Source organism: Hordeum vulgare, chromosome 5H, assembly GCF_904849725.1.
Source record: "Hordeum vulgare subsp. vulgare chromosome 5H, MorexV3_pseudomolecules_assembly, whole genome shotgun sequence".
Lineage (NCBI taxonomy): Eukaryota > Viridiplantae > Streptophyta > Magnoliopsida > Poales > Poaceae > Hordeum > Hordeum vulgare.
In genome coordinates this window covers 464,318,021-464,341,923 of record NC_058522.1, presented here as the reverse complement: position 1 = coordinate 464,341,923, position 23,903 = coordinate 464,318,021, and the positions used below count along the sequence as shown (strand labels likewise).

The following is a 23,903-nucleotide window of genomic DNA, read 5'->3' as shown; positions in this document are numbered from 1 at the left end:
ACTAAAACTTTGCTGCAGATACTAAGTCTTTTAGGTGTGGTTGAATTGACAACTCAACTGCTAATACTTGAGAGTATTCTTTGGCTCCCCTTGTGTCGAATCAATAAATTTGGGTTGAATACTCTACCCTCGAAAACTGTTGCGATCCCCTATACTTGTGGGTTATCACACGGTTATGCATTGTTCAACACTCCAATGTAGATGAGATACCGAACCCTGTTACGTCGGATGTGTACCGAACCTATGATACTCCGGGCTCTAGCAGACGCCCCATCCATCACCTCCTGACCAGGCTGGCAGTTTGGCGTGGCAACACCCACAACACCATGCTCCCTCGTCCACCATCTTGTTTCAGCCTCCACCACAACATCAAAGTCCCATAGAGGGTTTCATGTTTCAACAACATCTAGCTGGTATGATCCCTCCTACAGGATCCTATGCATATCACGAGGCGTTGGCGTCCGGATCCGGGTGCGCGAGCAAACAAGAAGATCAACTATTGCAGCAAAACATGTGGCTAGACATGTTTTCGATTCCTCCACCATGGCCCACCCAGGATACACAGAATGACCCGGGCGGGTCCGAGATTCCACTTCGTAACATTAGCCCCCCACAGGTGGGGCTGTAGTACGCCTAGCACACCCACTGAGTGCCAAGGCAGACGTTGTAAGTGACGCTTCTATCTATCAGTAGAGACATGGCTATCTAATTATGTATGAGACATATGTCTATTTTATGTATGAGACATATTCATGTTCTATTTCAATGCTCAATTAGTTTAGCGGGGATAACACTTATACTACAAATAAATGCATCCAACGATCGTGCTTACAACCAGTATAGGTAGAAAATAATGTCCCCACAACCTGACATTACAAACAAATAATAGAAAATACATCAAAATTAAAAGTACGACTAAACTTACAACATATAGCTGAACAACTACATGAAGGCATCATTGTCATCCTTCGTCGATGCAGAGCTCTTGCCCTTTGCCGATGCAGAGCTCTTTCCCTTCGTTGACGTAGATCTCTTGCCCTTCGTCGACGTAGAGCTCTTGCCCTTCGACGATGAGGTACTCTTGGCCTTGGTACTCGGCATGAAGATATCGTCTTCGTCCTCGCTGTTGTCCATCCATAAAAAAGGATGTTCTACGCCCTTGTGTAGGTGCCGACCTTTCCTCTTCCATCTTTCATTCAACCCGAGAAGTTCTTCCCGTATCTCCTGAAAGGTCCTGGGAGGCCTCACACTCCTAACTCATTCAGTAGGACACTGTCAGCTTCAAAATCGACGAATCTTGGGTAGGGGGTCTCAAACTGTGGACCTTGGATCGATGGGTAACAAGCGACAAAGGAGACGATGTTTGTCCAGGTTTGGGCCCTCTTCACACGTAAAACCCCAGGTCCTGCTCTTGTTTATATTGATGGTGGATTATCGAATACAGAGTTGATCTACCTCGAGATCATATTTTGTGGTCTAGACCCTGATGATAATGATCATATGAATATGAGATTGTCTGTCGACTAGCCTGGCCTCGGTTTATATAATGCACCATAGGCCTAGGATAACAAGAGTCCTAGTCGGCTTAGTCAGTGTAGAGGAGTCCTTGCCTTGATGACCAAGTCTTGTAGAATCTTCCTCGTCTACGTCATCGGCTGCCCGAAGTAGCCCATGATGCCGACCCATAGAGATAGGCCGGCGGCCTAAGGATCCCTTAGTCCATGACTCCCTCATTAGCCCCCGAACTAGCCACCAATATCGTAGTCTTGATACTCAACAACTTCACGCATCCAAAGTCTTTGGCTTGGGGGCGAGTTCTTCTCCCAATTTATGTTCGGCCAACACTAGTTCAGCCGTCGATGACTTCCCGATTTCTGAGCATAGGTCTTGAAGTTGGGGACGCTCCTCGATTCTTCTGAACTGTTCTTCATCTTCGGTCATCAGTCTTGAATACTGGTTCAACAAATCCTCCCATCACTGATCTTGAGGATCGCCGGGGTGAATCCGAAGAGTTCACACGTCGGGCATCCGAGGAGCCCTTTTAAGTTATTGGTCTTTGTTAATGCCTTATAATTTTTCACGGCACACCTCGACTTTGAAATGTTACCCGTGTGGCAGTTTCCTCTTATGTCCGAGCTCCAACGCTGGACTGCATTCGAGGTGTCTTTTTGTAGCCGAGCTCAACGCTGGTCGGCATCCAAGGTGTCACAGATTACCTCGGTCAGTGAAATATCGAAGGAATTCATCCGATCTTAAATGTCGGAATATACTTTTATGGAGCCAGCCATTTGCATTCGAACTATATGTCGGACTGCTTCCAAGGTTGTGCACCACCTCGACCGTGGGATGATTTCGATTAGTGCAGTTCAATTACTGTCAAGATATATAGTCACTAGTCCTCAAGGTGCGAGTCGGTCTAAAACCCAACATGCTCGTGAAGGAAAAAATAAATCCACTGATCCCAATAGACCGTGATACCGAGGTCGATTTGCGAAAACAACCTGAGGATCAATTCCTTGCTCGGCATACTTTAGGAATTAAAACACGGTGTGCAATAGCCCCTGAGCCTCAAGTTGGGTGCATCTGACCAACCTAAGGATCGAATCTCCTCAGAAACCGTTTTGCACTTGTTGTGTACGTTGTAACAACACTAAGGTGGAGATCATCAGGAAAGATGCCGAACTGCGGGTCGGAAAAGATTTTCCAGTTGGTGAAATTTATTCTCTCACAAGCTATATAACCAGTAGCCCCCGAGACTTGGGTTGAGCAACATAGCCGACCCTAGGATTGTATCTCCTCGGAAACTATTTCATCCATTAAGTGTGTTTTGACAACACCGAGGTGGAGCTCGGCTGGGAAGATGCCAAACTGTAGGTCGGAAAAAATCCTCCAAGAATAATCACCACGCAGAACACCTCGAACAAGAGGATGTCCCGCCTCCTGAAAGAAAAAGCATATAAAGAAGTTTAAGGTATCATAAGCTCGACAATACCGGAAAACTTTAGCAGAAACATTACGTTCCATACTAAATGAAGTTTCTTTCAGGTGTGTTATTGCCTCCGAGACTCAGGTTGGGTGCGGCCGACCGACCTGAGGATCGAATCTCCTCGGAAACCGTATTGCACTTTGCATTTGCTGCATTGAATAAGAAATGCAGTAGCCCCCGAGCCTTAATTTGGGTACGGGTGGTCGAATTAAGGATCGATATTTGTTTGACACAAACTTTGTTATGTTTGACACAATTTAAGTGTAATGAATCTATGTATTCAAGTATTATATATCATTAATGCTCGGATCCGCATTCTACAACACTTTGTTGACCGACCATCGACTTTAACCTCCTCGGCCAATAGTCGAGGAGTGTTTGTCCTACTTTATAAAGCCTTTATAAGGGCTTTATGGCAAACAAGGCAATCCGGTCATACGGTTTTATAAACAAAGGAACGCGGAGAGATTACTTATTTAACATAAAAAATATCTTTTGGGGAAAATAGTTCATTTATAAGTTCCTTTTCCCAGGATATCATGTTTGACCATGATCGCGAAACATTAACTCTGATCAATGTGGGAGGAAAATATGGAGGTTTTAGTTCGGGGAATGTCCCTGAACTCTGTGGTCCTTAATGAACCGAATTTTTCACTTCCGTCGTTGCCCACCAATTATATTCTTAAGATAGTTAGCTTTCGGCTTCACCGAGTCTGAGGAACTTACCACTGTTACCAGGATGACCTGGAAGTAACAATCACACAGGTGCTCCCTTTACCCCCTAGCCGAACAATTGGGAATGTAGGGGGTAAGCGCAGGAGCCGGGCAACCCAACTTGGCCAAAATCGTAAGTCAAATTGATGCATATTTATGACTTTATAACGATGATTACGGGAGGCAATACTCGCATATTGAATACAAATGCTTTTATGCTATATGCTATTTTTACTCCATTATAAATGTTTATAATCTGAAAGTGGCCCATCGTCGGCTTCCACCGTTTTGTAGATACTACGCAGGGTGTTTCCATACTAACAAGACAAACCTCACGCTGAAGTAGTGCTTCGAATACGAGACGGTATGTAACGACGGGAAGTATGTAAGTAAGCATGGCTCGTGCTATTTTGCTTTAACGTGTTATTTTTGTTTTTTATAATTCGAGTAGTGCATTCCCTACTGTGCAAGACCTTATGTCTTAGACAAGCTCGGTTTTGAAGATAGAGAGAAAATGGAGACCAAGAACTCACCATAAGACGAAACATGGTTTCGTTTCTGAGGTTAAGCTCTATAACGCAGTAAATCACAAACATTTTTGTTGTTTAAATTAGAGAGCACTATGCATGGCCTACAGATTTCAAGAGGATATGAAAATAACCTTCGATATTGGTGCTGAAGATGATTCTGATGATAATATCGACATTTGGGTGGAAGTGGACATGATTCCAATTCAACCTTTATGTGAGTTTGTCAAACAAATTTGTTAAGTACTTTGTATTGTTCATTTAAAAATAGTTGGCATTCATCCGTACTAAAGTTGTTTATTTATAATTAAAAACTTATTGCCTTTCTCCAAAAAATACAAGGAATGCAGTAGACAAGACCTACTACAGTTATTGCCAATACTTATCATTTGATACTTGTGTGCCGTCCCAACATTCTATTGTTTTATTAATCCAACTTGGTTAATTGGATCCACTTATTTTTAATATAACCTATGTTTCTTTCACAACCTCTTCATTGCTAATGTATAAAAATTTATATAACGGTGTAAAAATATAATATAAATATAAATATAAAGAAATAAATACGCACAAATAGTAGTGTCGCGGGACAGCAACCGGTTTGGTGTTACTTAGTAGCAGCGCGTGTCCAAAGCCACACTACACCTAACAGAAGTACTAGTAGCGTGGGTCTAGGCCGCGCTACTCCTAAAAGTTAGTTGTAGTAAGCTAGCAGTAGCACGACTCCCTGTAGTACTGCTAGGCCTTTACCCCATGTACTGTTCGTAGGATTTTTCATAGTAGTGGATACATATATGACGGCCTTGCACTTTCACTGTCCTAAGTTGATTCTAAAAAAACTGAACCATTAGGTCTGATCCAGGATTCAAAATAGAAAAAATACCATCTTTCATTTTTATTTATTCCACATTTTAGCTGTGTCTTAAGCAAACTTGTTACTTTTGAGTTAGTATGTAGATAATTTTTTAAATCAATACTATTGGTTTTATCATTGAATAATTTTTCACACCATATATATTGGTTACCGTGAATGTTTATACTCTTTCCTATAAACTTGGTCAAACTTTTAAATTATAACTAGGGACAAAGCTAATTTGAAAGAACAAAAAAAGGAAAAACAAACCGAGTACAAAAGTGAACCATGACCATTAGTTCATAAAGAGTACTGGTACCGGCGGACAGTTTGTCACCTCGGTCCCTACTCTCATTGTTTGGATTGTTTCGTACGTAGAGATGTCACCTCGGCATCGACGGCGTCGACAGGAAATGATTTCGATGTCAATTTCATTGCTGTATTCCAACAATGTCCCGCACTATGCAACCAAGATATCTGGAATATCACATTGTCGAGCTCAGTCAAACATCGACGATGCCACGCATGTATCTCGTAGCTATTAGCTAGCTACTATAGCTGTATATAGCAAGCTGATTTCGGAGAATCCTAACCGCGAAGTTGCTGCTTGGATTGTCCTCAGCTGGTTACGACGTGTCAGTATAAAAGCATCAAAACGATCTACATATCCTCAGCATGTTACGATGAGGAACCATGCCATGTACTGCGCGGCAGTACTCGTACTGGCGATCCTACTGGGAGGAGGATCGGTCGCGAATGCTGTCACCGAGAAGGATGTGCTGAGGGCCTTCCTCAAATCGAGGGCCCAGACGCGCGTGAATGGGCCTTCGGAGCCGGACACCTGGGCCGACCCGATCAGCAGCTTCCGCCACCTGCCCACCAAGTGTGATACCCCGCCGGCGGGCACCAGGGAGGCCGACAGGATCGCGGCGCTGCCTGGCCAGCCCCCGCGCGTCAACTTCGACCAGTACTCCGGGTATGTCACGGTCAGCGAGGAGTACGGCCGCGCGCTCTTCTACTACTTCGTCGAGGCGCCCTACGAGGCCTCCTCCAAGCCGCTCGTGCTCTGGCTCAACGGCGGGCCCGGGTGCTCTTCCCTCGGCCTCGGCGCCATGGCGGAGCTCGGACCGTTCCGTGTGAACCCCGACGGGAAGACGCTGAGCAGAAACAGGCATGCCTGGAACAATGGTAGGTGGCTGACAGATCCTGTTACAAGTTAGTACTCGTACAAGTTTGTGTACGCATTTGGGTCGTGTAATCTCACACTCACTGACGGTTTGTGTTGTGGTGTTATGCAGTGGCAAATGTGATCTTCCTAGAGTCGCCGGCGGGCGTTGGGTTCTCGTACTCGAACACGACGGTGACGAGCGGCGACACGAGGACCGCAGTGGACGCCTACATGTTCCTGCTCAACTGGCTGGAGAGGTTCCCCGAGTACAAGGGCCGCGACTTCTACATCGCCGGCGAGAGCTACAGCGGGCACTACGTCCCCCAGCTCGCCACCGTCATCGTCGCCCTAAGCGAACTCGGTCTCACAGACATGAACCTCAAGGGCATCTTCGTAAGTTGGCTGATCACGGCCGCCGGCGTTGCGAGCTTTGATCTGTATTGGTGGTATCCCTAACTAACAGAAACCGGGGTTCATTTCCGCAGGTCGGCAATCCGCTCCTCGATTGGTCCAACAACAGACAGGGATCGTTAGAGTTCCTGTGGAACCACGGGGTGATCTCCGACGAGGTGTGGGGCAACATCAGCCAGCACTGCAGCTTCGGACGGTTTGGGGATAAAGGGTGCGTTGAAGCGCAACACTCGTTCAATGAGGGCGCCATCGATTCGTACAACATTTACGCCCCGGTCTGCATCCAGTCGCCAGACGGGAGTCTCCACTCGAGTGGCTACGTACGTACTCCTGCACGGATCATACATGCGCTCTTTCTCTTTTGTAGAAAAGAAAATTATTCAGCATTAACAGATCAGAGGTGGTGGTAATGACTCATTAGCTCTTTTAATTGATACAGTTACCAGGCTATGATCCGTGCATCGGGTCCTATATCGACGCCTACCTGAACAATCCTGAGGTTCAGAAGGCTATGCATGCTAGACCCAACACCGAGTGGTCAGAGTGTGCGTAAGTAACGCACTTGCTTACAAACTCTCTCTAATTCAGTAGATGCTCTGTGTACTTCTGAGCCGGCCATTTACCCCACCTTCTCCCGTGTATATGTTTCTATGAATTTAGCAAAATTTCACAAGGTTTGACTGAAAACATAACTAATATGCACTATACATGTTTTCACATAGAGGTAGTAGGAAACTGCACAACTGGACCGATTCCCCAGTTTCCATGGTGCCAACCATCTCTTGGCTTATCGACAACGGATTAAGAGTCTGGATCTACAGGTAATTTGGCATAAGCAATTTGGAGTTCCTTCAAGAAACGGAATGTAGATATTTTTTTTCCTGCCATATAGTTGCTAATCCGATGACAGTGGTGACATGGATGATGCATGCCCGATTACTGCGACGAGGTACTCTGTCAAGGATCTCAATCTGACAGTCACAAAACCATGGCGTCCATGGTACACCCCTGACAACGAGGTATATACAATAAATTCTACAATACTACTTTTTTGCGACTAGAATGCATACGAAACTGAATTACGATCAAATCTAGGTCGGAGGCTACGCTCAGCAGTACGAGGGAGGGTTCACGTTTGCGTCGGTGCGAGGAGCTGGCCATATGGTCCCTAGCTTCCAGCCCAAGAGATCACTTGTTCTTTTCTACTCCTTCATGAAAGGAGTTCTGCCACCTGGTGCTCTGCCACCTGGATTCTCAGTATGGAGCTGGGTCTAAAGTTTGCAAGAGGCCGGAAAAATCAGATAGTCCAGCCGGATAGAAATAAATTAATAAGTGCGATATCATATCAAAATCCTTGGTTAGAGCTTGAAAAAGTTCTTTCAAAAATCTATCTCAATAATATGGAGGAAGCTTATGATAAAGTTAAATGACCGTTCTTACAACAAGTCTTACGTATGAAGGGATTTGACGACATATGCAGGTACCACATTGAATCTTTTGTACAAAAAGGTAGCGTTGGAATTAAAGTTAATGATGACATATGTTATTACTTCCAAACGCACAAACGTCTTCCACAGGAAGATCCCGTGTCCTCTATCTTATTTAATGTAGTTGCGGATATGTTGGCAATCATTATAGGAAGGGCTGAAGAGGAAGGCAAGATAGGAGGACTAGTACCACATCTTGTGGATGGTGGTGTGTCTAGGCTTAGTTTTTCATTTTGATGTTTTAGACTTGTTTAAATCATGATCAAAGTTAGGTTTGACCAGAATTCAAATGAGCAAAACAAATTCAAAACAATTCAAAAAAGGAAAAACCAGCGCACATAGTGTGTGTATATAGAATATATGTGTAGGAAAGTTATTTGGCTGATTTAGACAAGGTCGAAAAAAACCTTGCTTAGAAATGAGGTCGTTTACCCTATCTTTGGAGCTCTTTTTTAGCACATTTTTCATGAATGTGAGTTTACCCTACCAAAGTTTCGAAAGAATTGCAACATCCAAATTGCATGTCAAATTTGAAGTTCCAACATAGGTCCAACATCATTTAAACATAGCTCTAACATAGGTCCAACATCATTCAACAGAAATACAACATTATTCATAAACCATATTCATAATGTTTCAAAATTACTCATAAATAGCGTTGGGGCTTCTGTTTGATCCTTGAGCTTCTTGCCATCACTTTGCTCCTAGTGCACCTTCTGCTCATTGCTTCTTCTCTTCTCCTTTTGATTGTCGGTACCTTGCGCGTCTTTTTCAAACCTACCGCAGAGTTGTATAAAACATAAAGGGTAATGAGATCGTGTCAAGTGATAAATGTACAGTAGTATTTGCAAGATTTACATACCTCACAGAACTCGCAACGACGGAAGGTTGGTCACCATTTGGAGCCTCACTTGGATCACCATTTGAAGCCTCACTTCGATGACCATTTGGAGCCTCACTTGAATCATCATTTGGAGGATATTTTGGATCATCATCAAAATCATGCGGCTGTTGACCATCATCATTTGGAACCTCGTCAAAATCCTCATCTGATGCAACCGACTGTTGAACATCATTTTCATCATCTGTTGCGGCAGCCGGCTGCTGACCAATATTTTCATCGAAGCCTTCCTCGAAACACTCTCCGAACGCTGGATCTACTTGTTATCATAATACTTACCGAAATGACCAGACACACCACACCTTGTGCACTTACGCTTCCTCACTGCAATTCCAGCTCCTTCGCTGCGAGGTCTGATTCGACTCTTCCTTGGTCTACCTGCTGCTCTCTTCAGAGCTGGAGCGCAAAGCTTGAATCCAGGGTCCACTATGTCCCATTGTTGTTTTCCCTCCATAGTAGGCAAGGCATACGCATATGTGGCTTTGAACCTTGCAACAGAGTAGTAATCATGCATATACTATTGTATGTTCCCTGCTGGACCTGGGAGAGAGGTGATGAAAAACAAGGCATGAATGCATGGCAACCCAGTTATCTGCCATTGCCTACAACTGCAAGTTCTAGCTTCTAAATCCACTGGATATCTCTATTCCCTCTTCTCTTTATCCAAATATGATATCTCTGCTGTGGTACCCAAGCAAAGAGTCATGTTCATTTCCAAGCCTCTTGTTTTCTGCTTCAGTTCATTCATCACGGAAGGGATGATAATGTGGCCCATGAATTTTGCCTCGGCTATTCCTGCACGATAATGAAATTTCTGCATGTATTCTATCCTTATCATGTCAAGCAAATCCACCACATAATGACCCTTTAGTTTTCGGACCGTTGAGTTGAAAGACTCTACAAGATGATTATGCAGATAGTCAACTTTGCTCAGTTCAATGAATTGGCTTATGGCCCATAACTTGGAGTGGTGTGTTTCCAAGTATCCCTTCACTTTGGGATTAGTGTATAACTTCCTCAAGTGGTAGTTGTGCTTCTTCACACTTCAAGTCAAATATGTTGGTCGTAAATTGTCGGTATACACCTTTCCTTTGAATTTCTTCATAAAATTTGCAGCAAGGTGACGCATGCATTCTGTATGCTCTACTCCAGGGGAACACATTGTCCACGGCCACTTCTAAACCTTTGCAGGCATCTATATGAATTACCAACCCATTGGGATGTGCAATAGCCCGGCGCAGATTATGCAAAAACCAAGTCCAGCTCTCCCCAGACTCTATCTCCAGCACACCATACGCAACTGGAAATACAAAATTGTGTGCATCAACTGCACAAGCTGCTACTAGCTGTCCTTTAAACCTCCCTCTGAGAAAAGTAGCATCAATAGCCAAATAAGGCATGCAGCCTGTCAAAAAACCCAGGCGACAAGCCTTAAAGCAGACAATAACCCTCCTAAAGCATTCCTTCGTCTTTGTGACTCCCCTGAATGTGTAATCCACGGTGTGGTGGTCAATATCTACAATACTACATGGGTTGGTCCTCTCCACTTCACCTTTGAATGAATACAACAATTGAAAACTTTCTTGCCAGTTACCATAAATAGAATCCATAGCATGTTGTTTACCATTGAATAACCTCATGTATGGTAAATCTATCTTGAACTTGTCTTTGATGTTCTTCTGCAATTTCTTTGGACCCACTTGCTGGTTTTCTTTCACCCACTTCTTTACTTCTTCTACCACCCATCTTGACTTGGCTCTACTGATTGTATCCTTCCTAAGGGTTGATTCCTGGCATGTGTGCTTAAAATGGTTCGCTTTGACCTGAAAATTCACGCTATTTTGCATTTTAGATGCGAGCATCCTCCATGGACAACCCTCAGTTGGACAGTGCACTCTGTAACGTACTTGATCGCTCTTGTCAACTTTGAAAGTACGTTCTACCTTGATGTAGTATGTCACAAGTGCATTTCTACACTCACTCATGGATGCGAAAACAGTACCTTCTTCCATATGAGGGTTCAAAGGGTCCCATTCAACAGCTACAAGGTCTTCGTCCTCACCCACCACGTCATCATCCACACAGACTGCATTGTCAGCCTCTGATGGGGACATAGTCCTAGGGTAGGGTCATAAGCCTGCCATACACGTCCTATCATAGGACTACCCCACACAAAGGACAGGACCCTAAGTCTGCCCCGACAGAATCAAGGTATCCCCGTCATCCAGTCGGTAACAGGCCCTGAATCATCCAGTCGGTAACTAGCATTCGGAGGATACCAGGCTCACCGACTGGATACACTCGGTACGTCGTAACCTCTCCGGAGGGAAACTGCCGTACGTTTCCGGGTGCATCTATTAGCATTTAGAGCATACGTTACCTGTAACGTATGCATTCAATCGCCACTACTCCACCCCTGAGTCAGAACCGTTGTGGGGGGCAGCGCACTCTATATAAGCCGCCCTCCCCCACTGGTAAAGGGGTTAGCAAATCTTTGTACTCCATATCACACTCGGTAACAAGCTCCGAGAGCACTGAGACGTAGGGTTGTTACCTCCACCGCAGAGGGGCCTGAACTCATACAACCTCGCCGTAGCTAGGACTCTGCCCATCTCATTCGTACCCTACACATCTACTGTCAGGCTTATACCCACGACAGTTGGCGCCCACCGTGGGGCTCGGCAAATTTACGGGGGAAACCAAGCCTGAAACATGGCTAGACGACTACCGAGTGGCAGTCCAGATCGGAGGAGGGGACGATTATGTCGCTATGAAGCACCTCCCTCTGATGCTCGACGGCTCGGCGCGAGCTTGGCTGAACCAGTTAGCCCCCTCAAGCATTTACAGTTGGGCAGATCTTGCCCGAGTGTTCATCAGGACCTTCGAAGGGACGTGCAAACGCCCTGCAGGCCTTGTGGAGCTTCAACACTTTGTCCAGAAGCCGAATGAGCCCTTGCGCGACTTCATCCAGCGATGGATGACTCTTTACCACACGGTGGAGAGTGTCACCGAGCATCAAGCGGTCTGCGCATTCAAGGCAGGCGTGCGGTACAGAGAGTTGTACTTAAAGTTCGGTCGGACAGGCGACATCTCCATGAGCAAGATGATGGAGATAGCTGCTCGTTATGCAAATGGCGAGGAAGAAGACCGCATCCGGAGCGGCAAACACAAGACAGTCGGCGATGCCGACGGAGGTAATACTCGAAAGCAGAACCCGAAAGTTCCACCCACACCGCAGGCAGAAGCTGCAGCTGTGACCACCGCCAAGTTCAAGGGCAAGGGGAAGGCATAGTCTGCCCCCAAGAGAAAGTCGTTCAAGAATCCCATCCTGGATCAGCCTTGTCCAGTACACACGAAGATGGATGAAGAAGGCAATCCCATATACGCGAAGCATACCACTCGGCAGTGTCATCTCCTGATCCAGGGGTTCAGCGAAGGACAATTGAGTGAGAAGAATCCCGAGCAGGACGAGGAAGACAAGGAGGATCCGTTCCCCCAAGTCCATGCAACCCTCATGATTTTTGCTGATGTCGAAAGCAAGAGTCGTCTGAAGTTAGTGAACAGAGAGGTGAACATGGCCGTTCCGACTGCTCCCAAGTTTCTGAAATGGTCTCAGACTGCGATCACCATTGATCAGTCGGATCATCCAACGCATGTCCCCACTTTAGGAAGACATGCTCTGGTCGTCGACCCGGTGGTGGAGGGAGTCCGTCTGCGCAAAGTCCGCATGGACGGCGGTAGCGGACTGAACATCATGTACGCCGACACCCTCAAGGGAATGGGCATTCCGATGTCTAGACTCAGCGAGAGCAATATGCAGTTCCACAGAGTCGTCCCCGGGCGAAAGGCCAAGTTACTCGGCCAGATCGCGTTGGACGTCACTTTCGGCTCCGACAAAAACTTTCGAAGGAGAAGCTCACATTCGAGATGGTAGATTTCCAGAGTGCTTACCATGCAATTCTGGGCCACCCGGCGTACGTGAGTTTCATGGCACGCCCGTGCTATGTGTACTTGAAGCTGAAGATGTCGGGCCCAAAGGGCATTATCACCATCACCGGCAACCGCCAGCGAGCCGAGGAATGCCTGCAAGAGGGATCAAGAATCGCCGACCATCAGATGGCGGTACTCGAGCTCGACGAATACAAGAAGACAGTCGACCATGCCGACCTGATGCGCTCGAAGAAACCAGCTTCTGAGTCCGCGTTCCAGTCGGCGGGAGAGACGAAGAAAATCAGCATCCACCCGACGGATGAGTCTGCCGCCCCGACGAACATCTCCACCACCCTCGATCCTAAATAGGAAGCCAAGCTCACCCAATTCCTCCGTGAGAACTGGGACATCTTCGCATGGAAACCTTCTGACATGCCGGGTGTACCCAGGGAGTTGGCTGAGCACCGACTGCATGTGGATCCTGTCGCTCGGCCCGTCCGAGAGCGCCTACGTCGGTCCGCCGCGCACAAGATGAAGGCAATCGGAGAAGAGGTGGCCAAGCTGCTGACTGCCAACTTCATTCGCGAGGTTCACCACTCCGAGTGGCTCGCCAATGTCGTCATGGTGCCCAAGAAGGACAAGTCACTCCGAATGTGCATTGACTTCAAGCATCTCAATAAGGTCTGCCCGAAAGACCATTTTCCGCTCCCCCGCATAGATCAAATTGTCGATTCGACTGCGGGATGCGAGCGTTTGTCATTCCTTGATGCCTACTCGGGTTATCATCAGATCCGTCTGTATGGTCCCGATGAGTTGAAAACAGCCTTCATCACCCCGTTTGGGTGCTTCTGCTACATCACCATGCCTTTCGGTTTGAAGAATGCAGGGGCTACCTTTATGCGCATGATCCAAAAATGCCTCCTCGACCAAATCGGTCGCAATGTGGAGGCATATATGGATGATATCGTAGTCAAGTCACGCAAAGGTTCCGACCTGCTGACTGACTTGGCAGAAACATTCGCCAACCTTCGTAGGTACGATATCAAGCTAAACCCAGCCAAATGTTCATTCGGCGTTCCCAGCGGAAAGTTACTCGGTTTCTTCGTTTCCGAACGAGGGATCGATGTTAACCCCGAAAAGATCGGGACCATCGTCCGAATGGATAGGCCGGTCAGAATACACGATGTTCAACGGCTCACAGGTTGCCTGGCGGCTTTGAGCAGGTTTATCAGTCGACTCGGCGAAAAAGCACTTCCTCTGTACCGACTCATGAAGAAGTCAGATACCTTCGAGTGGACAGCCGAAGCCCAAATCGCATTCGACGACCTCAAAGTCCTACTTTCCACCCAGCCGGTTCTTACTGCTCCGCTCAGTAAAGAGCCCCTTCTTCTATATATCGCGGCCACAAATCAAGTGGTTAGTACTGTTCTTACAGTCGAGCGAGAGGAGGAAGGCAAAGCTTACAAAGTTCAGCGGCTAGTGTACTACGTCTCCGAGGTCCTGACCCCTTCCAAGCAGAGGTATCCCCATTATCAGAAGCTTATCTATGGGATCTATTTGACTGCGAAGAAGGTTGTCCATTATTTCCAAGACCACTCGGTATCTGTCGTTTCTGATTCTCCTTTGTTGGAAATTCTCCACAATCGAGACGCGTCAGGCCGAGTGGCGAAGTGGGCGATGGAGATGCTGTACCGTGACATCAAGTTCGAGGCCAAGAAAGCTATTAAGTCTCAAGCCCTGGCTGAATTTATAGCAGAATGGGTAGAACAACAGCAACCGACTCACATCTACTCGGCTCATTGGACAATGTTCTTCGATGGGTCTAAGATGTTGAATGGATCCGGCGCTGGTGTTGTGATCATATCACCCAAAGGCGACAAGCTCAAATACGTGCTCCAGATACACTTTGATTCCTCCAACAACGAGGCAGAGTATGAAGCTCTCCTCTACGGATTGCGCATGGCCATCTCACTCGGCGTCCGTCGCCTGATGGTCTACGGCGATTCGGATTTGGTGGTCAATCAAGTGATGAAAGAGTGGGATGTAAGGAACCCCACCATGACGACATACTGCAATGCAGTCAGGAAGCTGGAGAAGAAGTTTGAGGGTCTAGAACTTCATCATGTTCCAAGACTGAAGAACCAAGCAGCTGACGAGTTGGCAAAGCTCGGATCCACTCGGAGACCAGTCCCGAGTGATGTCTGTCTCGAGCACCTCCATCTTCCTTCAGTCAAAGAAGATCCCTTCACGGAAGAACCAGTACAACCTAAGAGCACAATAGATCCGACTGAAGTCGATGTGCCTGCTGTGGTTGATCTAGTCACAGAGATTCTGGTAGTCATTCCCGAGTGGACTGTGCCGATCATGGCATATATCCTGAGACAGGAACTTCCAGAAGATGAAGTCCAAGCCCGGCAAATAGTTCGCAGGTCGAAGGCATTCACTGTCATTGACGGTCAATTGTACAAGGAGAGTGTTTCAGGCGTCTTCCAACGTTGCATTTCCCCATAGGAAGGACAGTTGATCCTAGAGGAAATCCACTCGGGTACCTGCGGTCATCACGCTTCTTCGAGAGCAATCGTCGCCAATGCGTTCAGAGCTGGATTCTTCTGGCTGCAGGCTAACGAGATGGCCAAAGCTATGGTCGACCGATGTGAAGGCTGTCAGTTCTACTCCAACAAGTCCCACAAGCCAACATCTGCACTAAAGACAATCCCACTTGTGTGGCCATTTGCAGTTTGGGGATTAGACACAGTCGGACCATTCAAGATAGGCCAAGGAGGCTACACACATCTGTTAGTGGCAGTCGACAAGTTTACCAAATGGATAGAAGCCAAGCCCATCAAGAAACTCGATGCCTCAACAGCTGTCAAGTTTGTCAGAGACATCATTTCCAGATTCGGGGTGCCTCACAGCATAATCACGGACAATGGGACAAACTTTGACTCGGACAGATTCAAAGGCTTCTGTGCGAGTGAGGGTATCCGAGTGGATTTTGCTTCCGTAGCACATCCGCAATCCAATGGACAAGCTGAGCATGCAAATGGACTTATCCTTCAAGGTTTGAAGCCTCGACTCTTGCGAGAGGTAGGACACGCTGCTGGTGCATGGGTCACCGAGTTACCTTCAGTACTTTGGGGCCTCCGCACCACTCCAAATCGATCAACGGGGCGATCACCGTTCTTTCTCGTCTATGGGGCAGAAGCGGTCCTTCCGAGCGACCTGCGTCACAATGCCCCGCGAGTCGAACTCTTCTCCGAAGCTGAAGCAGAACAAGCAAGGGAAGATGGAGTCGATCTTCTAGAGGAGGAGCGCGAGATGGCACTCACTCGCTCAACAATTTACCAGCAAGATCTGCGACACTTTCACGCACGTCACGTCTGGAGTCGCACGTTCCAAGCTGGCGATTTGGTGCTCCGAGTGGATCAGCAAAGACCACACAAGTTGGCTCCGGCATGGGAAGGGCCTTTCATCATTTCCAAGGTGCTGAACAACGGAGCATACAGACTCTACAATATTCAGAGGGAGATAGATGAGCCGCGCGCATGGAACGGAGATCTCCTCAAGCGTTTTTATACATGATCGTCGACTGAAGCAGTGTAATGAACAAGTTTGAAGAAATAATATATTCCGCAGATTCAGTTTTGTGCAGATTCACAGTTCTCACACACAAAAAAGAAAAACTTAGCTGCGATCATGAATCGCCTAAGTATTAACTTCCTCTGACTGTGCACTATACGTCACACTCGGGGACTTAGCTGCGATCCTGAATCGCCTAAGTATTAACTTCCTTCGAGTGTGCACTATACGTCACACTCGGGGACTTAGCTGCGATCCTGAATCGCCTAAGTATTAACTTCCTCCGAGTGTGCACTATACGTCACACTCGGGGACATAGCTGCGATCCTGAATCGCCTAAGTATTAACTTCCTCCGAGTGTGCACTATACGTCACACTCGGGGACTTAGATGCGATCCTGAATCGCCTAAGTATTAACTTCCTCCGAGTGTGCACTATACGTCACACTCGGGAACTTAGCTGCGATCCTGAATCGCCTAAGTATTAACTTCCTCCGAGTGTGCACTATACGTCACACTCGGGAACTTAGCTGCGATCCTGAATCGCCTCAGTATTAACTTCCTCCGAGTGTGCACTATACGTCACACTCGGGAACTTAGTTGCGATCCTGAATCGCCTAAGTATTAACTTCCTCCGAGTGTGCACTATACGTCACACTCGGGGACTTAGCTGCGATCATGAATCGCCTAAGTATTAACTTCCTCCGAGTGTGCACTATACGTCACACTCGGGGACTTAGCTGCGATCCTGAATCGCCTAAGTATTAACTTCCTCCGAGTGTGCACTATACGTCACACTCGGGGACTTAGCTGCGATCCTGAATCGCCTCAGTATTAACTTCCTCCGAGTGTGCACTATACGTCACACTCGGGAACTTAGTTGCGATCCTGAATCGCCTAAGTATTAACTTCCTCCGAGTGTGCACTATACGTCACACTCGGGGACTTAGCTGCGATCATGAATCGCCTAAGTATTAACTTCCTCCGAGTGTGCACTATACGTCACACTCGGGGACTTAGATGTGATCCTGAATCGCCTAAGTATTAACTTCCTCCGAGTGTGCACTATACGTCACACTCGGGGACTTAGCTGCGATCCTGAATCGCCTAAGTATTAACTTCCTCCGAATGTGCACTATACGTCACACTCGGGAACTTAGCTGTGATCCTAAATCGCCTAAGTATTAACTTCCTCCGAGTGTGCACTATACGTCACACTCGGGGACTTAGCTGCGATCCTGAATCGCCTAAGTATTAACTTCCTCCGAGTGTGCACTATACGTCACACTCGGGAACTTAGCTGCGATCCTGAATCGCCTAAGTATTAACTTCCTCCGAGTGTGCACTATACGTCACACTCGGGGACTTAGATGCGATCCTGAATCGCCTAAGTATTAACTTCCTCCGAGTGTGCACTATACGTCACACTCGGGGACTTAGCTGCGATCCTGAATCGCCTAAGTATTAACTTCCTCCGAGTGTGCACTATACGTCACACTCGGGGACTTAGCTGCGATCCTGAATCGCCTAAGTATTAACTTCCTCCGAGTGTGCACTATACGTCACACTCGGGGACTTAGCTGCGATCCTGAATCGCCTAAGTATTAACTTCCTCCGAGTGTGCGATATACGTCACACTCGGAGACTTAGCTGTGATCCTTAATCGCCTAAGTATTAACTTCCTCTGAGTGTGCACTATACGTCACACTCGGGGACTTAGCGGCGATCCTGAATCGCCTAAGTATTAACTTCCTCCGAGTGTGCACTATACGTCACACTCGGGGACTTAGCTGCGATCCTGAATCGCCTAAGTATTAACTTCCTCCGAGTATGCACTATACGTCACACTCGGGGACTTAGCTGCGATCCTGAACCGCCTAAGTATTAACTTCCCCCGAGTGTGCGATATACGTCACACTCGGGGACTTAGCTGCGATCCTGAATCGCCTAAGTATTAACTTCCTCCGAGTGTGCACTATACGTCACACTCGGAGACTTAGATGCGATCCTTAATCGCCTAAGTATTCACTTCCTCCGAGTGTGCGATATACGTCACACTCGGCGACTTAGACGTGACCAAGAATCACCTAAGTCTTAATCTTCTCCGAGTATGCACTATGTGTTGCACTCGAAACAGCATTCGAACAAAAGACAACATAAGTTCAAAAATGATAGCTGACCCGGTGCGGATCAAGCTTACCCGCACCGATTTAAAAGTATGACCGCCAACAGAAGTGACCAGAGTATATTACAGGTAAACACTCGGCATACCGAGGATACAGTTCGATCACGCGTCAGCTGGGCCGGCGTCAGGACTGGAGGGCTCCACAAAAGTGTCCAAGTCGATTCCATCTGCGATGCGGGTAGCAGTCTCAAGGAACGTCTCCATGAAGTCTTCGAATTGAAGCTTCTTCGTGTTGGCGACCTTCAATGCTTTCAGCTTATCTTCCCGCACCTCCTTGCAATGGACTCGGACCAAGGACAGCGCAACGTCAGCACCGCAACGCGCTGCCGATTTCTTCCAGGATTGCACTCGGGCCGGAATCTCATCCAGTCACGCCAACAGACTCCCCATCTCCTGCCGCGACTCGTCTTTCGGCCAAAGCTCCTTCTCAATGCGGCCGAAGACTTCTCTCAATCGGCTGATGAAAGGACCCACTTTGCCTACGCGGATATGCGCCCGGAGCAGATCCCGGTTGGCGTCCTCGCTGAGTGGCACATTGTCCTTCATGGACCGCTCCACAGCCGCTGCTTCAGCTTCGGCATCAGTACAAAAATCTGCACCAAACGAGCAAATAGACAGTAAAAACCGAGTGTTCGTCACACGGTACAACCACTCGACAAAGCATAAGACTTACCTGCTAGACGAGACATCATCTGGACAGCCCAGTCGTTGACATACTTCTCCTGAGCTGTCCATCGTTTGTTCCGAACAGCCATTTGATTGTGCAGTTCGGTCCTTTGTTTCTTCAGCCTTTCCACCTCCGCCACCAACACCCTGTTTGCCTCCAGCGCCTCCTCCAAGGACTTCTCTCGTACTTCCAGTGCACCCTTCATGCCGGCCATGGCGAGCATTGCAGCTTCCAGTTCACCAGCGTACTGGTTCCTCTCCGCTCTCAAGGCTTCATAAGCAGTTCCCATTTCACAAGTTTTCTGCATCAAGAAACAAAGGGTAATCAGCAAGTTTATCAGTTCACAGGCTAAGTTCTTAAGACCCCTGCCGACGCAAGCAGTCGACAGCGGTCTCAGGGACTACACCCAGTGGGTTCACTGAGAGTGACCCCACTGGCATGCACCTCACGCAGGTCCGCCCTGTTGAGATGCATGTTTTCCTACGCATCAAAGGCTAATTCTACTCCACCTACGTGCAACTTACTCTCGGCGACTCTTAACGCAAGAGCGCTCCGACTGCAATAAGTACTCGCACTCGGAAATATTGTCTACGGACACAACCAAAATAAAGACCAAATATATAAAGACAACTGTCGGTGCAAGCACTCGACAGAAGTCTCGGGGACTACACCCACTGGGTTCACTCGGAGTGAACCCATTGCAACAACAATACCACCCAGTGGGCTACAGAAGAAAAGTAAGTACTTACTAGGCTACTTACTCGGATGTCATTGCGCAGCTCCAAGCTCTGCCGATACAAGGCCGCAACGGAGTCATAAGCCCTCTTGGCCTCTCCGGCCATCAGCTCCACCTGGATCATGGCCCCCTTAGCCGCCCCCACCTGCTCCTCTGGGACACGCCGAATGCTGAATTCAGCATTCGATGAACCGGGAATCGTGGAAAGTTCATGGGGCATCCCAAGGTTCGCCCCAGTAGGTTCTTCACCCACCGGCACCGGTTCAGTCGGTGGAGGCACTTCAGTCAGGGGAGGCATTTCGGTCGGGGGAGCGTTGGCGGCGGGGGCGGCAGCAGGAAGAGCGGCCTCAAGGACAGGCTCCAGGACAGGCTCTTGGGAAGGCTCCACGACGGGGTCAGCTCTCCCCTGGTCACCCTCGTCCAGGAAGATCGCCCCTGACAAGCCAAATAACATAACGCCTCAGAAAAAGAAAAGGATGGCGCAGTCTACAGAAATAAAATACCCGACTCTCCCACATCATACCTGGTTGAGACGAAACGACGTCGTCCGTGTCCATGGGGTCGTTCCCTTGGCGGGCCGGCGAGGTCGTAGAAGTGGCAACCCTGTCAAGTAAAGTCCATTCGACTTGTAAAACAGGAGTTCACTCGGTCAACAGAAAGAGCCGAAAGCTAGATTCACTTACGTAGAGGTGACGGGGACGGCCATCCTCATCCGCGGCAGAGCCTTCTTAGGTTTGGGCCCACTCGGCTTGGGCACCCTGGAAGACTAACCTGCAAGTTCAGTGGCTGCGTCCCTGGCCCTCTTGGTGCCTCTAACACTCGGTACCGCCGGAGCAGCAGGCGGAGCACTCGATGACGTAGGAGGGGCTGAAGGGACGGCAGGCTCATGCCGACGCTTACTCCGATGCTCTGGCCGCGGAGGTGGCGAATCTGACTCTTCGTCCTCTTCCTCTTCCTCGCTGTTTTCCTCCTCCGACTCCCCGCTGTCGGAGACGTATTCGGCGCTCTCCACGCTCCCCTCCTGGCTGCCTTCTTCCTCCTCCTCCAACGGATTCCCGTTCGAGACGGGGGAAGACCAGTTGGTCCACTCCTGCATGAGGTTCAGTCGGAAACATTAAGCATCACACGGAGATATATATACACGACTGAAATCAAGACAGTTCAATGCACTCGGCTAATGCTGCTCACCTGATTCGGTGGAGGGTTGTCCGCGCTGTAAGGCGCCACTCGGCGGGCTCCTTTGGGGTTCTCACAGGGACCCGTGATTTGGAGCACCCATGAGGTCACCTTCTCCTCGAGAATGCCCTCCACGTTGGTCCGAGTGGAATTCTCGGGCCCTGAGTAGTGCCACATAGCGTGGTGGCGGGCCTGCAGAGGCTGGACTCGCCGACCAATGAAGACTTCCAACAGGTCAATACCGGTGACCCCCCTCCTGAAAACGTCCACGAGTGCCTCGACCAAAGGCTGGATGTCGTTCTTCTCGGCTTTCGAGAGGGCGAGTTGCTTGGGTGGAGCAGGGCGGTCTAGACTAAATGGAGGCAGCCCAGTCGACGCGTTCGAACAGGCTATGTCCTGGCAGTAGAACCACGTTGACTGCCAGTTCCTAACCGACTCGCTCAACTGGAGAGCAGGGTAGCTACTCCGACTCTTTTTCTTAAACCCTAAACCCCCGCAGAGCTGGAGGAGATGCGTCTTGTCATCCGACTGACTAAGACGTTTGATGGTTTGAGAGCGGGCGGAGAAGATATGTTTGAATAAACCCTAATGGGGGGCAACCGATAAAGCACTCGCACAAAACAATGAAGGCAGAAAGGTGGGCGATGGCATTCGGAGGGAAGTGATGGAGTTGAGCACCAAAATGATTGATGATACCTTTGAAGAAAGGATGCGGGGGCAGAGAGAAACCTCTGTGAACATGACTAAGAAGCAAGACGCGCTCCCCCTCCCGTGGTGCCGGCTCGACCTCGTCATCCGCCGGCAGCCTCCAGGACTTATGCACGAGCTGACCATGCTCTACCAGGTCCAGCAGGTCCCCCTCCGTCACCGTGGAGGGGAGAAAGTCTCCCTGGATCCACCCCCGGCAACGGCCGCTGCCGCCGCTGAGCAGCCGCCGCCTAGTTCTTTTTCTTCCTTGCCTCCATCTTGTTTGTCTGACCTTTGGTCATGGCGGCGACGGCGAGCTCTCGAGAAAGAGGGGAAGGGAAGGGCGTACAGGCGCAGGAGGTGGCGAGGAAGACGGAGCAAGCAAGAACGAAGGATTCCGCGAGCGTAACCGAAAGGTCTCGTCGCCCAGAGTTAAATAGAACACCGACTGGGTCGCTGGCGAGCGGGCCCAAAATCTTATCCACCCAAACAACCGCGGCAATATCGGTGGAGGAGTTAAAGGCGCGAGGATCGAGGAGTCAGGCGCTACTCGAGCGCGCTGACGTCGCCCCCGCTGAGCGCGCGGAACCCGAAATTTCAGATCCCGGAAAATCCGGCGCTGTCAGTTGACCGGTCGCGTCAAAAGATGCCGTGGAAGCACTTGGTTCCCGACTGTCTGTTTCGCAAGCACTTCCACTCGGAGCGTTGGTCGAGAGACATAAAATGGATAGAGGCAAGCAACGCCCAAGCCGAACCTAGTTCAGTCGGATCTGAACCTCAAGCACCGCTTCTACGTTTCAACCCCAATCCATTCGGGGACTAATGATGGGGACATAGTCCTAGGGTAGGGTCATAGGCCTGCCATACACGTCCTATCATAGGACTACCCCACACAAAGGACAGGACCCTAAGTCTGCCCCGACAGAATCAAGGTATCCCCGTCATCCAGTCTGTAACAAGCCCTGAATCATCCAGTCGGTAACTAGCATTCGGAGGACACCAGGCTCACCGACTGGATACACTCGGTACGTCGTAACCTCTCCGGAGGGAAACTGCCATACGTTTCCGGGTGCATCTATTAGCATTTAGAGCATACGTTACCTGTAACGTATGCATTCAATCGCCACTACTCCACCCCTGAGTCAGAACCGTTGTGGGGGGCAGCGCACTCTATATAAGCCGCCCTCCCCCACTGGTAAAGGGGTTAGCAAATCTTTGTACTCCATATCACACTCGGTAACAAGCTCCGAGAGCACTGAGACGTAGGGCTGTTACCTCCACCGCAGAGGGACCTGAACTCATACAACCTCGCCATAGCTAGGACTCTGCCCATCTCATTCGTACCCTACACATCTACTGTCAGGCTTATACCCACGACAGCCTCATCTTGGTTTTCAGCCCGAGGTGCCCGTCGTAAATTCTGAATAACATCAGAATATAGCTTCTCTTCATCAACCCCAGAATTGTAGGCATCAGGCTCCACTTCAAGGGGGACCCTACTGCCGGTGCCCACGCTTGTCGAGCCAGCACGTCACCGTGCACTAACTGAACTGTTCTCTCTAGAGATGCCATTACGATGACTTGTTTCTGCCAGAGAAGGTGCACCCGCCATCCTAGGTCCAAATGCCTGCTCAAGCACATCAATTTGCAGCCTCACATGAAAATTCTCTTTCTCCTTATCCCTAACAAACATGGTAGCCAGCTCCTCATCATTACTAATTGTCACCCATTTCTTTTCCCCATCGTAGTATTTGTATTCCACTTGATCAAGCAAACCCAAGGATATTGACTGCAAATTACCTCCCCAAATTGTCTGAAACTTCAGTTACAAGCCATTGGCAACCGATAATCGAAATCTCCTTGGAATTTCTTCTTATTCTCTGCATTCAACATGTAC

General features: G+C 48.6%; 1 protein-coding gene across 1 annotated transcript; it reads left to right on the top strand.

Annotated features, from left to right (window-relative positions):
• The first annotated feature begins 5,763 nt into the window (after window positions 1-5,763).
• LOC123396900 (serine carboxypeptidase 1-like) lies at window positions 5,764-7,934 on the top strand. Its single transcript, XM_045091674.1, has 6 exons — window positions 5,764-6,268; window positions 6,379-6,641; window positions 6,734-6,979; window positions 7,099-7,208; window positions 7,570-7,678; window positions 7,755-7,934. The coding sequence occupies exons 1-6, from the start codon at window positions 5,764-5,766 to the stop codon at window positions 7,932-7,934; spliced, it is 1,413 nt and encodes a 470-aa protein (XP_044947609.1).
• Window positions 7,935-23,903: the final 15,969 nt, after the last annotated feature.

Coding starts and splice junctions, on each gene's coding strand:
- LOC123396900 (XM_045091674.1), top strand. CDS start 5,764: ATGAGGAACCATGCCATGTACTGCGCGGCAGTACTCGTACTGGCGATC. Junction 6,269..6,378: donor CAGGCATGCCTGGAACAATG/GTAGGTGGCTGA, acceptor GGTGTTATGCAG/TGGCAAATGTGATCTTCCTA. Junction 7,679..7,754: donor GGTACACCCCTGACAACGAG/GTATATACAATA, acceptor GATCAAATCTAG/GTCGGAGGCTACGCTCAGCA.